Source organism: Gossypium hirsutum, chromosome A06 (genome assembly GCF_007990345.1).
Source record: "Gossypium hirsutum isolate 1008001.06 chromosome A06, Gossypium_hirsutum_v2.1, whole genome shotgun sequence".
NCBI lineage: Eukaryota > Viridiplantae > Streptophyta > Magnoliopsida > Malvales > Malvaceae > Gossypium > Gossypium hirsutum.
In genome coordinates this window covers 125,655,219-125,673,363 of record NC_053429.1, presented here as the reverse complement: position 1 = coordinate 125,673,363, position 18,145 = coordinate 125,655,219, and the positions used below count along the sequence as shown (strand labels likewise).

The following is an 18,145-nucleotide window of genomic DNA, read 5'->3' as shown; positions in this document are numbered from 1 at the left end:
ACTTTCGCTTTTTATTTGCAATATTTGGAGTTGATACGTTAGATACAGATAGATCATATATTGTAAATTTTCTCTACTTTTCTTTTCTCAATCGGCCCCTCCCCTTTTATCCTTTCTTTTGTGCTCCTTAAGAACTAAAGAACTAAACAAGTGGATTTCTTTCTTATAACATAATGATAAACGTAATGATAACTTTTCTGTCTTTTTTTGTCACTCATTTTTTATCAGCATAATATTTTTCCTAATTTTTTTTTCAATTATTGCTGGACTCTAGACTATATATAGTTTAGATAACCCGCGAAAATTTTCGACATATTTGATTGCGATCTTGATATAGACAGGGCGCTCCTTCGTCTCAAAATCTGAATAGAACAATCTTTATTATTTGAAGCGGTTCTTTCGGGCAGTTATCAAAAGAGGGCAATTGCTTCGAATTTGATCAATTGAGATATATGGAAACAAAAACAATATCAATATAACAATAATATATATATTTCATTCGAATTCAAAGACCAAAACACAAACTTAGTAATAGTTTAATAACCTTAGGTGCAGTTTCTATTCGACTAATTAAGATTCCATTTGGATGGGCATAAAAACAACGATGATAGTGAAATCTATTCAAGTATCAAGATATTCGTTTAAAATTAAAAGCTTATTGAGAGAAAGCTTAGTCAAAAGTAAAAATCCCGAAAATTTGGTTTAAACAAAAAAAAAATGATCAACTTTTGGCTCCAACATCAGTTACTTAAATTATAATATTGTTTTATTTTTATATATTATGTAATTTATATCACATAAAATTAAATATCTAATAATCATAATAATATTATGATGTAAAACATACAAAAATTATTAAATATTAATACATTAAAAGTGATATAATTTAAAAATAGAAAATATATACATGTAAGCCTAAAATGATTTGCAAACTGCAACTAAATAAGTAGAGCTATTTTCTCAAAATTCAAACATCACACAACAATGAACCACTTTTGCAATTTTTACGTTTTTCTACATTTCATACAGGAAGAGACTTGAAATAAGGAAGCAAAGCGTCTTGAACGGCTTCATTTTCCCATTCTACTCTTGCCCACCGATCTTTTCTTCCCTGAACGGTGAGCAGATTCCCTTTTGCACTGTCTGAGTTGAGAGGAAGCTTCTTCAATTCTTGGTTGCCATTTATACGAATAAGTTTCAAATATGGGAAGGGTAGAGCATCCCAATATATGCTCCTCAATTTCGGTAGACCAAATAATTCAAGTGTTTCAAGCTTCAGAACTGATTTAGAGTACGGAATTCCAGTCACACCTGCAACTTCACCAAGTTTTCTCTCACTCAATATTTCTACCATTTTTGCACACCCAGCTATCCAAAGAGTCTTTAGATTTGGAACAAAAATCAGTCAGGTCATATCTCTCAATTGGTCATAGTAGAAAATTTGAACTGTGCTCAATGTGTGAAAGCTTAAGGCTCAGGAATCTTTCTAGACAAAGCTTGCCTTTTCTGTATCCTTATTATACTCAAACGTTGCAAACTTTTCAACTCCACTATAAGCTTTTCATTGCCACCATACAAAACATTGTCTTCATTAGGATAATCTCCGTATCCCGACCACCACATTCTGAATATTTGCAACTTGTGAAAACTAGATATCAAATGTTGTGGGATTTTTCTGAGATTGTGCATATAACTCAAGTCCAACATTTTTAGTTTTGTCAACGATTTCAACCCTATTGGCAACTCTGATATACCAGTAAATGATAGGTCAAGACATTCTAGACAAACCAATAGTGAAATTCCCTCAGGCAGCACTCGTAATCTAAGGTTTCTTGATAAATCCAAAACAGTCAGATGAGGCATAAATTGGAAGAAACCATCGCTGATCACTTGCAACTCATTTTGGCTAAGAAACAAGGTTCCAAGGTTAGCGCATTTGGGTGTTTCTTTGAGAACTTCAATCTTATTTGTCATCAATGACATTCTTCTTACACTTTCCCATGCCTTAACATGTGGTTCCTCATATAACTGAGCCCCTGCTTTTACAAAAAAGTTATTCTCTGTTGCTTCAGAATTGCGTGTAATCCATAAAGCCATGTCACGGATCACATCATGCATCTTTACACATTCTTCTCCATGTATTTCACCACCATTTTCCAATAAACAAGCATTCAGAAGAAAGTTGATAATGTGGTCACTTTGCATTTGAGCTTCACTAATTCTATCAAATTCAATCAATAGCCCTTCACAAAACCAATATTCCACTAATCTCTTTTTGGGAATACAACAATCTTCAGGATGCAGACAACAATATAGGAAGCAACTTCTCATTGTGGCATTAGGCAAATTATCATAACTGAATTTTAAAAGTGAAAATACCTCATCTTCCATTTGTGGCGATGCACATCGCTTCAACGTCTCAATTGCATAATTCCATTCCCCAAGTGTTGTCTTGCAAGCCATGGCACGACCGATTGTAATTAGTGCAAGAGGCAACCCACCGCACCTTTCAGCTACTTGTTTAGCTAGGTTTGGAATATCTGGAAGGCTGTTGAGAGCTTCATCTCCAACCTTGTCTTGGAACAATTCCCAAGCCTTCTCCGGTTCCAGGCACTCCACTTTGATTTTCGTTTTAGCTTCCATGTAGCCACATACATCCAAAGATCGAGTAGTAAAAATAAGTTTGGAACTCTTTGTTTGGCTTGGTTCTTGTATCCCAACTTGGTTCAAATCCACCTTCTTCCATAAATCATCCAATAATACAACAAATCTCTTGTTACTCAAGATCCCATAGATATCTATGGCTTTCTGTTCAACACTTTTATTCTTCCAGGATTGTGGAAAACCAATATTGTCACCAATCCTATCTTGAATCTTTCCAACATCGTAATCTTTAGACACCACCGCCCAGATAACAACTTCAAATTTGGTGTGGTGCTGAACTTGTTGTTGAGTTTGGTCAAGAGTGTTGTCTTGCCAACGCCCCCCAAGCCATAGAGACCAATGATCCCCACATTTGTTTCTACAATACAACTCCATACCTTCTGGATTGTGGATTCTAGAGCAACCGCCTGCTCTTCAGGTCTTACTACCACCGGAGCTGGGGACGGATCCTCTGCTACTTTCTCAAAAGCTCCTTCCCTCTTAAGATCAATTATTTCGTGAAGCATTTTGTTCACTTTTTTACCATACTTGTAGCTAGACAGGCAACTCTTGGAAGCACAGCCGCCGAGACACAAGTTATTCTTTTGTTCATGGCCATCTTCAATCAACTTTTCTGCCTCCGTTATCATAGGTCCCGCTGTTGAAAGCCATAGCTGAACTTCCTCCAATGGCTTCAATAGTTTTCGTTCTGCAAGATTAACCCTCCGTTTCACGTCAACTCTTCGCGCCTTCAGTTCTTCAAGAGCAGCAGATAAAGTTGGAAGAGTTTGTTTAAGCTTCCAGACATAATTAGCACGGCCAACAATGAAATCCAAACCAAGAAGAAGGAAATTGTCTAAACCACATTGTACGGAGCAACAATTGCCCATGATTCTGGTAAATGAAAGCTGGAACAAAGGAAACAAATGAGATGTGGATGCAAAGTGAAATGTGTTAAAAATAAAGTTAAGTAAATTGGAAAAGTCAAAGAAAAATGAAGTTAAAGAAGATGGGGTTTAAACAGATTGAGGTGGAAGGCGATTGTGGCACAGTTATGAAGAGGATGCACATGAAATAAAGTTAAAAAAGACGGAGTTTCAACTATTAGAGCTTTCATTATGGATAGTAAAGATAAAGCAAGCAGATTCACAGGATGTATAACCAGAGAAGGAAACCAAAGCAGCTAACCTTTTTAGACAAAGATGGAGCAAGATGTAAAGAAGACTGGTAGACTTACCGGTTAGATCCAGCAAATTAGGACTGGTCTCGACTGTTTTGTTCAGTTGGAGCAGATGCAGTAGCAGAATCCTGGTGAAAGATAGTTGGATTTTGAATCAATCAGGCTTGGAAATCTGGAAATTTTAGGTTATTTTGACTATTTTACCCATTTTACCTAAAAATAAATTAATATTTACAAAAATAATCTTTCGTTCAAAAACATTCACCTAAATAACTTAAATAAATAACAATAAAATTAAATTATGGAAAATAGATGGCTAGCACCACTATTTTTTATTAAAAATTTATTTTTGATATTTTAGACACTAGATAATCTGTACTCATGTATTTTTTTTCAAAAAAATTTGGGAGGTGTTGGCACACTAATGTATGACACCCCTTTATTTGATTAAAAAAATAATTTTTTTGAAGGGTGTAGTGCCGGCCAACAAAGGGCCAAAATCACTTTGATTGTTATTCCTTTATTGCTATTAGATCTATAGGAAAATCGCTTTGATTGTTTATCATTGGATATCCCTTTGTATATGTATAATAACACCCCAAACTTAATTTGATTGTCGTGTTTGAATTATAAAGTGTCACATTCGTTGTTGAAGTAACTACGATCAAATTATATTTATTTTGAATCATTATACATATAAACACAAGTATTATAAGCAAAATATATGATATACGATTATTTTTGGGTCTTTTATAAACTTACGAAAACTGAGATCGAATTAAGACTAAAATGAAACAAAACATTAAAAAGCAATTGGAAAATAAAATTCCAACTCATCCATCACCATATATTTTAGCTAATTTTTCAAAAAATGGGACTAATTAAAGCTAATGCAGAGATTCTTTTTTGTAACCCTACTTACCACAATCCCATTATTTATTTATTATTTTAATTTGGAAAATTATTATTTTCTTGAAGACGGTGGGTTTCTTGCATGCATGTGTTCGCACATGTATATACACATTTTATATAGTAATTTATCAAAAAAACTATATAAAAATATTATAACATTTTATATATACAATATACAAAAGCATCTCAAGTATGCTTTACAACCAAATTGTTATTTAAGTATAAAACTAAAACTAAATTTTAAATAATAATAATTAAAACCAGGGGCGAATCCAGAACAATTTATTAAAAAAACGAATAAAATTTTAATTTTTTATAGCCTATATCTTTATAATTTTTAAAAGATTAAATTAAATTTTTAAAATTTTAAGGGCAAAATATAATTTTATCTTTACTAATTTAAAATTTTAAAATTCTTAAAAGAGCCGAAGCCCCTGCCAACCCCCCTAACTATGCTTCCGATTAAAATCAAATATTAATAATGCATACTGTCATCATTACACAATATTTTCTTAAATTAATGGTTATATAAATAATTTATTTTAATTACAAGCATCGTATTCACCAACTTAAATGGGTAAACTCCAAAATCACTCAGCATAAAACATTAAACATTTTCGATTCTCTAAAATCACAAAGTTGTAATGCTTGGGTCTAACATTGAAACAAATTAAAGCTTAGGAATCTTTCTAGACAAAACGTGCTTTTTTATGTATCGTTAGTATATTCAAACATTGCAAACCGTTCAACTCCTCCATAAGCTTTTCATTACTCCCGTACAAAACATTGTCGTCATTAGGATAATCTCCGCATCCCGACCACCACATTCTGAATATTTGCAACTGCAAAAAACTAGATATCAAATGTTGTGGGATTTTTCTGAGATTGTGCATGTAACTCAAGTACAACATTTTCAGTTTTGTCAACGATTTCAACCCTATTGGCAACTCTGATATACCAGTAAATGATAGATCAAGACATTCTAGACAAACCAATTGTGAAATTCCCTTAGGTAGCGCTCGTAATCGAAGATTTCTTGACAAATCCAAAACAGTCAGATGAGGCATAAATTGGAAGAAACCATCGCTGATCACTTGCAACTCATTCTGGCTAAGAAACAAGGTTCGAAGGTTAGGGCATTTGGGTGTTCCTTTGAGAACTTCAATCTTATTTTCCATCACTGACATTCTTTTTACACTTTCCCATTCCTTAACATTCGGTTCTTTACATAACCGAGCCCCTGCTTTTACAAAAAAATTATTCTCTGTTGCTTCGCATTCGCGTGTAATCCATAAAGCCATGCCACGGATCACATCATGCATCTTTACACATTCTTCTCCATGTATTTCACCACCATTTTCCAATAAACAAGCATTCAAAAGAAAGCTGATAATGTGGTCACTTTGCATTTGAGCGTCACTAACTCTATCATATTCATTCAATAGCCCTTCACAAAACCAATACTCCACTAATCTCTTTTTAGGAATACAATAATCTCCAGGATACAGACAGCAATATAGGAAGCAATATTTCATTGTGGCATTAGGCAAATTATCGTAACTGAATTTTACAAGTGACAATACCTCATAGTCCGCTGCTGACGGTGCAATTCGCTTCAATATCTCAATTGCATAATTCCATTCCTCAAGTGTTGTCTTGCATGCCATGGCACGACCCACTGTAATTAGTGCAAGAGGAAACCCACCGCACCTTTTAACTACATCTTTAGCTAGGTCTGGAATATCTGGATGGCTGTTAAGAGCTTCATCTCCAACCTTGTCTTGGAACAATTCCCAAGCTTTCTCCCATGCCAGGGGATTCATTGTGAATATCTTTTGAGCTCCCATGTTGACACATAAACGCAAAGATCGAGTAGTAAAAAAAAGTTTGGAACCATTTTCTTGACTTGGTTCTGGTATCCCAACTTCGTTCAAATCCACTTTCTCCCATAAATCATCCAATAATACAACAAATCTCTTGTTGCTCAAGATCCCATAGATATCTCTGGCTTTCTGTTCAACACTTTTATTCTCCCAGGATCGAGGAAAACCAATATTTTCACCAATCCTATTTTGAATCTTTCCAACATCGTAATATTCAGACACCCCGACCCAGATAACAACTTTAAAATCATTCGGTGGGGTGCTGAACATGTTCTTGAGTTTGGTCAAGAGTGTTGTCTTGCCAACGCCCCCCAAGCCATAGAGGCCAATGGTCCCCACATTTGAATCTCCGATGCAATCCCATACCTTTTGGATTGTGGATTCTAGACCAACCGGCTGCTCTACAGGTCTTACTACCACTGAAGCTGCAGGCGGATCCTCCGCTACTTTATCAAAAGCTCCTTTACTCTTATGATCACTTATTTCTTGAAGCATTTCGGCCACTTTTTTAGCAGAGATAAAGCAAGCAGATTCACAGAGTGTATACCCAGAGAAGGAAATCAAAGTAGCTAACTTTTTTAGCCAAAGATACGAAGAAGACAGATAAGACTTACCGGTTAGATCAACCAAATTAGCATCGGTCTCGACTCTTTTGTGTAGTTGGAGCAGATGCAGTAGCAGAATTCTGGTAAAAGATAGTTGGAGTTTGAATGGATCAGGCTTGCTGTGATTATCTAAGTCTGGTGCTTGGAAATCAGGAAAATTTTTTGTTATTTGCTTCAGCTCTACAGTGGCTTAGGATCTTGTCTCGGTTACTCTTCTAGCATCTTTTCTCTTTACGAAATTGGATTACAGCTGGTTTTTTAGTTTCAAGAAGAAAAAAAAATCTTACTCGCTAAAATATAAGATAAAATACACTAACAGCACGTTTGGTTCGCTGTATTGGATTAGAGGCGTATTGGATTAGAGGTGTATTGGGATTAGAGGTGTATTGGATTAGAGATGTAATAGCTAATCCACTGTTTGGTTGAATGTAATGGAATAGAGGCGTAATAGTAATCTTGTGTTTGGTTGAATGTAATAGAGGTGTAATAGCATAATAGAAAAAACTAAAATGACTAGAATACCCTTAGCATAAATTTGTTTTGGTAAATGATTATTGTTATTGTTATTTAAATTATAATAAGATTTTTATTATCAATAATAAATAATTTAATCATATTTAAACATAATTATTATTAAATATATTTTAATTAAAATATATAATTTAATAAAATTCTTAATAATTAATATTCTTATATTAATTTACTGAAATCATAATATATGATACTGTAAAATATAAATTAACATAATTATTATTAAATATATTTTAATTAAAATATATAATTTAATGAAATTCTTAATAATTAATATTCTTATATTAATTTACTGAAATCATAATATATGATACTGTAAAATATAAATTAACATAATTATTATTAAATATATTTTAATTAAAATATATAATTTAATAAAATTCTTAATAATTAATATTCTTATATTAATTTACTGAAATCATAATATATGATACTGTAAAATATAAATTAACATAATTATTATTAAATATATTTTAATTAAAATATATAATTTAATGAAATTCTTAATAATTAATATTCTTATATTAATTTACTGAAATCATAATATATGATACTGTAAAATATAAATTAACATAATTATTATTAAATATATTTTAATTAAACTGCTAATGGTTGGCTGACATGGCTGTTAACTTTACACAAATAAACCATTGCTAATTTAGTTTGATAAAACTGAGGAGGCAGAAAGCAGTGCCGATTGAAGGGGGAAACGAAAGTTTGATAAAGCTGAAGGGAAAACGAAAACCAAAGAGGAATCCATGAAAGGGGGAAAGACGGTGTGGAGCTCAATTGAAAGGGGAAATAAATTGTGATGAAGAAAAGAGGTGTGATAATTGGGTGGTGTTCGTGTGTGAAAAGGGCAATAGTGTTTTTCTTTTTAAAGGCCGCAACTCGACTCATCAACTCCAGCAGAGAAGGGCAGAACACTACAAAGGGAGTGACTTTGGTCGAATTTTTTAGTTTTCAGAAACCTTTTAGATGCCAATTTTAAACGATTGTAAACAGAGATTCAACTAATTTGATGAATCTCTCATCATAGACATAAAAGGGAAAACACGTTCACAGAAAAATTTTAGGGCAGACAATATTTACCTATTGAATTGGAAAAGTTTTCTTCTGGGTTTCTTTGGAGATACTTGTTGAAATTTGAAGAACAGAAGTCTGTTTTTGGACTTCCCTACTCACTGCATTTCAAGAACAGAATGTGAGAGTTTGGTTCGACAAAACAATCACAAATGAAAGTGAAAGGGGAGCGGTGGAGGTCACTCACCTGGCAGCTTCTTTGATGTTGGGAGGGAGAGATCTGGATGTGGATTTCGGCTTGGAAGATGAGGGCAAAACAGGGCATAAAAATTTCAAGAATGCTAAACGGAAGCTATTCTGAACTTTGGGCAGGGAATACAAATTGGGGAGGACTGAGGAATACGCACGTAATGGATTAGGCACGTAATGGACAAACCAGCGAACCAAACGCTGGAATAGGTAGGGCCCACCGATTCGGCGCGTAATGCTATACGCATTACATCGAACCAAACAGGCAGTAATAGTTAACAACTCAAACTCGACTCCATCGTTGAATCTAAATTAATATTATATTCGTTATTAAAGAAATTACAATCAAATTATATTCAATTGAAATCATTATATGATGCAAACATCATTCTCGAATCTTATATTAACTTACAAAAACTCTAATATTAACTCGAGATGAAATTAAAACTAAAATGAAACAAAATTAAAACTCCAACTCAACCATCACTATATATTTTTAAGTAAACTATAAAAATAGTCACTATTATTTGTCTCAAATTACATTTTAATCATTTATGTTTAAAATGTTACCTTTTAGTCACTTATGTTATTATTTTGTTACGAAATGATCACTTTATCGTTAAGTTCCGTTATCTCATTAACAGTAATCCTATGTGACAATCCAACTAGATTTTAAATGCTAACTTAGATTTTTCAAATGGAATAAGAATAGATTTTTAATTAAATACATTTCATCCCATTTAGAAATTTAAGTTGGCACTTAAAATCTAATTCGACTACTACATAGGATTACCGTTAGGGAAATAACGAAACTTAACGGTAAAGTGATCACTTCGTAACAAAATAATAATATGAGTGACTAAAACGTAATATTTCAAACATAAATAATTAAAATATAACTTAACACAAATAAAAGTGATTATTTTTATACTTTACTCTATTTTTTTTCTTTTTTGCTAATTTTTCAAACAACGAGACTAATTAAAGCTAATGTAGAGATTCTTCTTTATAACCCTACCCACAACCATCCCATTATATGCTCCTTAATTTCGGTACACCAAATAATTCAAGTATTTCAAGCTTCAGAAATGATTTAGAGTACGGAATTCCAGTCACACCTGCAACTTCACCAAGTTTTCCCTCACTCAATATTTCTACCATTTTTGCACACCCAGCTATCCAAGGAGTCTTTAGATTTGGAACAAAAATCAGTCAGGTCATGTCTCTCAATTGGTCATAGTAGAAAATTTGAACTGTGCTTAATGTGTGAAAGCTTAAGGATCAGGAATCTCTCTAGACAAAACATGCCTTTTCTGTATCCTTAGTATACTCAAACGTCGCAAACCTTTCAACTCCTCTATAAGCTTTTCATTATCACCATACAAAACATTGTCTTCATTAGGATAATCTCCGTATCCCGACCACCACATTCTGAATATTTGCAACTTGTGAAAACTAGATATCAAATGTTATGGAATTTTTCTGAGATTGTGCATAAAACTCAAGTCCAACATTTTTAGTTTTGTCAACGATTTCAACCCTATTGGCAACTCTGATATACCAGTAAATGATAGGTCAAGACATTCTAGATAAACCAATAGTGAAATTCCCTCAGGCAGCACTCGTAATCTAAGGTTTCTTGATAAATCCAAAACAATCAGATGAGACATAAATTGGAAGAAACCATCGCTGATCACTTGCAACTCATTTTGGCTAAGAAACAAGGTTCGAAGGTTAGGGCATTTGGGTATTTCTTTGAGAACTTCAATCTTATTTGTCATCACTGACATTCTTTTTACACTTTCCCATGCCTTAACATCTGGTTCTTCATATAACTGAGCCCCGGCTTCTGTTGCTTCAAAATTGCGTGTAATCCATACAGCCATGTCACGGATTACATCATGCATCTTTACACATTCTTCTCCATGTATTTCACCACTATTTTCCAATAAACAAGCATTCAGAAGAGAGTTGATAATGTGGTCACTTTGCATTTGAGCTTCACTAATTCTATCAAATTCAATCAATAGCCCTTCACAAAACCAATATTCCACTAATCTCTTTTTGGGAATACAATAATCTTCAGGATGCAGACAACAATATAGGAAACAACTTCTCATTGTGGCATTAGGCAAATTATCATAACTGAATTTTAAAAGTTTAAATACCTCCTCTTCCATTTGTGGCGATGCACATCGCTTCAACATCTCAATTGCATAATTCCATTCCCCAAGCGTTTTCTTGCAAGCCATGGCACGGCCGATTGTAATTAGTGCAAGAGGTAGCCCACCGCACCTTTCAGCTACTTGTTTAGCTAGGTTTGGAATATCTGGATGGCTGTTGAGAGCTTCATCTCCAACCTTGTCTTGGAACAATTCCCAAGCCTTCCCCGGTTCCATGCAATCCACTTTGATTTTCGTTTTAGCTTCCATGTAGCCACATACGTCCAAAGATCGAGTAGTAAAAATAAGTTTGGAACCCTTTGTTTGGCTTGGTTCTGGTATCCCAACTAGGTTCAAATCCACCTTCTTCCATAAATCATCCAATAATACAACAAATCTCTTGTTACTCAAGACCCCATAGATATCTATGGCTTTCTGGTCAACACTTTTATTCTTCCAGGATTGTGGAACACCAATATTTTCACCAATCCTATCTTGAATCTTTCCAACATCGTAATCTTTAGACACCACCGCCCAGATAACAACTTCAAAATCATTTGGTGTGGTGCTGAACTTGTTGTTGAGTTTGGTCAAGAGTGTTGTCTTGCCAACGCCCCCAAGCCATAGAGACCAATGATCCCCACATTTGTTTCTACAATGCAACTCCATACCTTTTGGATTGTGGATTCTAGAGCAACCGCCTGCTCTTCAGGTCTTACTACCACTGGAGCTGGGGGCGGATCCTCTGCTACTTTCTCAAAAGCTGCTTCCCTCTTAAGATCACTTATTTCTTGAAGCATTTTGTTCACTTTTTTGCCATACTTGTAGCTAGACTGGCAACTCTTGGAAGCACAGACGCCGAGACACAAGTTATTCATTTGTTGACGGCCATCCTCAATCAACTTTTCTGCCTCCGTTATCATAGGTCCCGCTGTTGAAAGCCATAGCTGAACTTCCTCCAATGGCTTCAATAGTTTTCGCTCCGCAATATCAACCCTCCGTTTCACGTCATCTCTTCGCGCCTTCAGTTCTTCAAGAGCAGCAGATAAAGTTGGAAGAGTTTGTTTAAGCTTCCAGACATAATTAGCATGGCCAACAATGAAATCCAAGCCACGAAGAAGGAAATTGTCTAAACCACATTGTTCGGAGCAGCAATTGCCCATGATTCTGGTAAATGAAAGCTGGAACAAAGGAAACAAATGAGATGCGGATGCAAAGTGAATTGTGTTAAAAGTAAAGTTAAGTAAATTGGAAAAGCCAAAGAAAAATGAAGTTAAAGAAGATGGGGTTTCAAACAGATTGAGGTCGAAGGAAATCAAAGTATCGAACTTTTTTAGCCAAAGCTACGAAGAAGACAGGTAGACTTACCGGTTAGATCCACCAAATTAGCACCGGTCTCGACTGTTTGGTTTAGTTGGAGCAGATGCAGTAGCAAGATCCTGGTGAAAGATAATTGGAATTTCAAAAACTATGAAGAACCGATCAGGCTTACCGGTTAGAAGAAGAGAGGTAGTGGGTCGAAGACTTACCGGTTAGATCCATCAAATTAGCACTGGTCTCGACTGTTTGTTTAGTTGGAACAGATGCAGTTGCAGAAATCTGGTGAAAGATAGTTGGAATTTGAATCGATCAAGTCTTGTGCATGGAAATGAGGAAATTTTTGGTTATTTGGTTCAGCTCTACGCTCGCTTAGGTACTTGTCTGGGTTCCTCTGCTACCATCTTTTCTCTTCATGAAATTGGATCATTGCTGGCTTTCTAGTTTAAAAAAGAACAAAAATATTCTTAATAACTATTTGCTCCTAATAGAATATTAAAATATAGGGTAAAATACAAAGATAGTCACCAACTATCAAAATAATTTTATTTTAGGCACCTAAAATAAAAAATTTACAATTTAAGAACCCACATTAAAATCACAAACCACAAACTGACATAGATTTTTCTTTTAAATTTTGATTTTCCATATAACTAAAGTAAATTCCATATCATTGTTATTCATTAAAAATATTATCATTAAATGGGGTATAACCCTAAAAATTTGGGATATTTACATTTGTGAGCTTTTGGCATCCGTTTCAAACGTAGCACTGAAGAGGAAGGAATTGAGAAGGGAAGATGAAGGAATCTAGGTTAAGTTTCAATTTCAAATCGAATTTGGGAATTAACGTAATAGTGAAAAGGAAGAAATTTGGAATAAAAGATGAGGAATTTGGTTTAGGGTTTCATTTGCAAATAGGATTCAAGATTTCATGAATGGTTGGAGAAAGGGCATTGTTCAAGTTCCTTAAGCTTGGGCAATGTCTATAGCTCGCCAACGTTCAAGCAGCCACCATGTGGGGCGTCTCTGCCACTAACCGACGCTCTTTGGCTCATCCAGATTTCAATCATTATTCCTTTATTGCTGTTAGATCCATAGAAAAATTACTTTGATTGTTTATCATCGGATTTCTCCTTGTATATGTATAATAACACCCCAAATTTGACCTGATCATCGAGTCTAAATTATAAGGTGTCATATTCGTTATCAAAACAACTATGATCAAGTTACATTCATTTTAAATCATTATACATGTAAACACAAGTATTATAAACAAAATATGTGATATACGATTATCATTGAGTCTTACACGAACTTATAAAAACTCTAATACTAATCTGAGATCGAATTAAAACTAAAATAAACAAAATATTAAAAAGCAATTTTAGCTAATTTTTCAAAAAATGAGAATAATTATAACCCTACTTACCACCATCCCATTATTTATTTATTATTTTAATTTGGAAAATTATGTGTTCACACATTTTAATTATTTATATAATAATTTATCAAAAAACTATATAAAAATATTATAACATTTTATATATACAATATACAAAAGCATCTCAAGTATGCTTTACAACCAAATTGTTATTTAAGTATAAAACTAAAACCAAATTTTAAAAAATAATAATTAAAATCAAATATTGATCTATGCATACTGTCATCATTACACAATTATTTTTTTTAAATTAATGGTTATACATAAATCATTTATTTTAATTACAAGCATTGTACTCACTTAAATGGGTAAACCCCAAAATCACAAAGCATAAAACATTAAACGTTTTCGATTCTCTAAAATCACAAAAGTTATAATACTTGGGTCTAACATCGAAACAAATTAAAGCTTAGGAATATTTCTAGACGAAACGTGCTTTCTTATGTATCGTTAGTATATTCAAATATTGCAAACCGTTCAACTCCTCCATAAGCTTTTCATTACTCCCGTACAAAACATTGTCTTCATTAGGATAACCTCCGCATCCCGACCACCACATTCTAAATATTTGCAACTGCGAAAAACTAGATACCAAATGTTGTGGGATTTTTTTGAGATTGTGCATGTAACTAAAGTCCAACATTTTTAGTTTTGTCAACAATTTCAACCCTATTGGCAACTCTGATATACCAGTAAATGATAGGTCAAGACATTCTAGACAAACCAATTGTGAAATTCCCTTAGGTAGCGCTCGTAATCGAAGATTTCTTGACAAATCCAAAACAGTCAGACGAGGCATAAATTGGAAGAAACCATCGCTGATCACTTGCAACTCATTCTGGCTAAGAAACAAGGTTCGAAGGTTAGGGCATTTGGGAGTTCCTTTGAGATCTTCAATCTTATTTTCCATCATTGACATTCTTTTTACACTTTCCCATGCCACAACATTTGGTTCTTTACATAACCGAGCCCCTGCTTTTACAAAAAAATTATTCTCTGTTGCTTCGGATTCGCTTGTAATCCATAAAGCCATGTCATGCATCATATCATGCATCTTTACACATTCTTCTCCATGTATTTCACCACCATTTTCCAATAAACAAGCATTCAGAAGAGAGCTGATAATGTCGTCACTTTGCATTTGAGCGTCACTAACTCTATCAAATTCATTCAATAGCCCTTCACAAAACCAATACTCCACTAATCTCTTTTTAGGTATACAATAATCTTTAGGATACAGACAACAATATAGGAAGCAATATTTCATTGTGGCATTAGGCAAATTATCGTAACTGAATTTTAAAAGTGGAAATACCACCTCATATATTATAGTTGACAATGCAAGTGGTCGATTCATCATCTCAATTGCATAATTCCATTCCTCAAGTGTTGTCTTGCAAGCCATGGCACGACCCACTGTAATTAGTGCAAGAGGCAACCCACAGCACCTTTCAGCTACATGTTTAGCTAGGTTTGGAATATCTGGATGGCTGTTCAGAGCTTCATATCCAACCTTGTCTTGGAACAATTCCCAAGCTTTCTCCGAATCCAGGCAATTCACTCTGATTATCTTTTGAGCTCCCATTATGTTACATACAGTAAAAGATCGACTAGTAAGAATAAGTTTGGAACCATTTTCTTGACTTGGTTCTGGTATCCCAAATTCGTTCAAATCCACCTTCTCCCATAAATCATCCAATAATACAACAAATCTCTTGTTACTCAAGATCCCATAGATATCTCTGGCTTTCTGTTCAACACTTTTATTCTCCCAGGATCGAGGAAAACCAATATTTTCACCAATCCTATTTTGAATCTTTCCAACATCGTAATATTGAGACACCAACGCCCAGATAACAACTTTAAAATCATTCGGTGGGGTGCTGAACATGTTCTTGAGTTGTGTCAAGAATGTTGTCTTGCCAACGCCCCCCATGCCCCAGAGGCCAATGATCCCCACATCTGTTTCTCCGATGCAATTCCATACCTTTTGGATTGTGGATTCTAGACCAACCGGCTGCTCTACAGGTCTTACTACCACTGAAGCTGCAGGCGGATCCTCCGCTACTTTCTCAAAAGCTCCTTTAGTCTTATGATCACTTATTTCTTGAAGCATTTCGGCCACTTTTTTAGCAAAGATAAAGCAAGCAAATTCAAAGAGTGTATACCCAGAGAAGGAAATCAAAGTAGCTAACTTTTTGAGCCAAAGATACGAAGAAGACAGGTAGACTTACCGGTTAGATCTACCAAATTAGCACTGGTCTCGACTCTTTTGTGTAGTTGGAGCAGATGCAGTAGCAGAATTCTGGTGAAAGATAGTTGGAGTTTGAATCGATCAGGCTTGATGTGATATCTAAGTCTTGTGCTTGGAAATCAGGAAATTTTTTGTTATTTGCTTCAGCTCAACGCTAGCTTAGGATCTTGTCTCGGTTACTCTTCTAGCATCTTTTCTCTTTATGAAATTGGATCACAGCTGGCTTTTTAGTTCAAGAAAGAAAAAAAAAATCTTTTTCACTAAAATATAAGGTAAAATACACCTATAGTCAACAATTCAAACTCGACTCCATCTTTAAATTTAAATTAATATTATATTTATTATTGAAGAAATTACAATTAAATTATATTTAATTAAAATCATTATACGATATAAACATCATTCTCGAATCTTACATGAACTTATAAAAATTCTAATATTAATAAATACTCCTTTTATAACAAACCATGTATATTATAAAGTCTTAGATCCCAACTAACATGCTGTTACATACCTATTGCAATGGCACATAACAATTGTCTTATTTATCTCCATTTTTTTATTATTTTAAAAATAGAATAGAATATTAAAATTATATTACATTATTTGAATGATATTAATAATTTACAATTTTAAATATTTAAAATAATTAAATTACACATTGTTATGGACAGGTTTTATAAAATTTCAAAAATTTTAACCATTAAAAACATCATATTAATGTATTAAAATTTAATTTTATAAAATATTAAATATTTGAAAATAATATTATATATTATTTAAAATTTTTAAAATATTAAAATATAATTTTATTATTAATTAAAATTATGTAAGTGAAGATATCAATAAAAAATTATTATTTAAGTATAAAATTAAAACCAATTTTTAAATAATAATTAAAATCAAATATTAATCAACGTATGTTATCATCATTACATGATTATCTTCTTAAATTAATGGTTATATATAAATTATTTATTTTAATTACATTATATTTACTTATTTAAATGAGTAAATTTGCTTTTAATTTTTTTATCAAATTAAAATAATAAACTTAAAAATAAATAAACAAGAAAAAAATATTATTTTTTCATTCAATTATAATTAACTCGCACATCACATGGGAAAAAAATTAATAACAATATATTTAAAACCCCATTGTAGCCATCTAGGTAAGGAACAAGTGTAGATGATAATTGGATGGTTGGATTAGGTTAGGTTATTTCAAGTTTAAACTATAAATTACATAATATATACATTGGAGGTAAATTTAGAGAGGTAGGTAGGGTCTCGGTCTCTTTTAAAATGTAAAATTATTATTTAAGTCATTATTTTTAAAAATATATATTAAATTAGTAAAGTTAAAATTATAATTTAGCCCCCTAAATTTATAAAAATTTGATTTAATCCTTTAAAAATTATAAAAATATAGACTATAAAAAATTAAAATTTCATTCGGCTCCCCTAAAAATTTATTTTGGCTTTGCCCCTGATATACATAAAAGAAAAAATAATATCATATTATAAACTTAAAAACGAATCGAATTAAACTCAATCTTTAATTAAAATTTAAGCCCGATTTATATTTTAAATGGACCTAATTTTATTTGTAATGCCCCGTACCCGAGACCATTGCCGGAGTCGAACACGAGGTGTTAATAGACTTAATTCACAATAGACTTAATTCATTACTTAAACAGCTCATACAATTCATTTTAAAATTTCTAGACAAGTTGGCTAACTGCATCACAGTCGCTTTAAAAATCATATTTCGAGTTCCGAAACTCGAAATCCAATTCCGTAAATTTTTCCTGAAACTAGACTCATATATCTATCTACCAATTTTTTTCTAGAATTTTTGGTCCGGCCAATTAGTACAGTTTATTAGTTAAAGTCTCCCCTGTTTCAGGGTTCGACTACTCTGACCTCTGTGTATTACGAA

General features: G+C 33.1%; 1 protein-coding gene and 1 pseudogene across 7 annotated transcripts; both read right to left on the bottom strand.

Moving 5' to 3' along the window:
* Positions 1 to 832: 832 nt before the first annotated feature.
* LOC121230569 (disease resistance protein SUMM2-like) lies at positions 833 to 3,943 on the bottom strand (annotated as a pseudogene).
* A 1,394-nt stretch (positions 3,944 to 5,337) lies between these two features.
* On the bottom strand, positions 5,338 to 16,437 carry LOC107937374 (probable disease resistance protein At1g12290). 7 transcript variants are annotated; one of them, XR_005928943.1, is made up of 6 exons: positions 12,718 to 12,962; positions 12,557 to 12,627; positions 9,025 to 12,369; positions 8,847 to 8,938; positions 7,233 to 7,473; positions 5,338 to 5,577 (listed from the first exon to the last, which is right to left on the bottom strand). XR_005928943.1 is itself a non-coding variant. In XM_041116263.1 (3 exons), the coding sequence occupies exon 3, from the start codon at positions 7,111 to 7,113 to the stop codon at positions 5,425 to 5,427; it is 1,689 nt and encodes a 562-aa protein (XP_040972197.1). In that variant the 5' UTR covers positions 7,114 to 7,473; positions 8,847 to 8,938; positions 9,025 to 10,097; the 3' UTR covers positions 5,338 to 5,424. The 7 variants fall into 7 exon arrangements, 4 of the variants coding, with proteins under 4 accessions (XP_040972197.1, XP_040972198.1, XP_040972196.1 ...); XR_005928942.1 differs by having other exon boundaries at positions 5,338 to 8,938; XR_005928944.1 differs by lacking the exon at positions 12,557 to 12,627 and having other exon boundaries at positions 5,338 to 8,938; positions 12,718 to 12,942.
* Positions 16,438 to 18,145: the final 1,708 nt, after the last annotated feature.

What these genes read in the sequence shown, in the direction of transcription:
- LOC107937374 (XM_041116261.1), bottom strand. Translation starts at nt 16,065, where the DNA reads ATGCTTCAAGAAATAAGTGATCATAAGACTAAAGGAGCTTTTGAGAAA.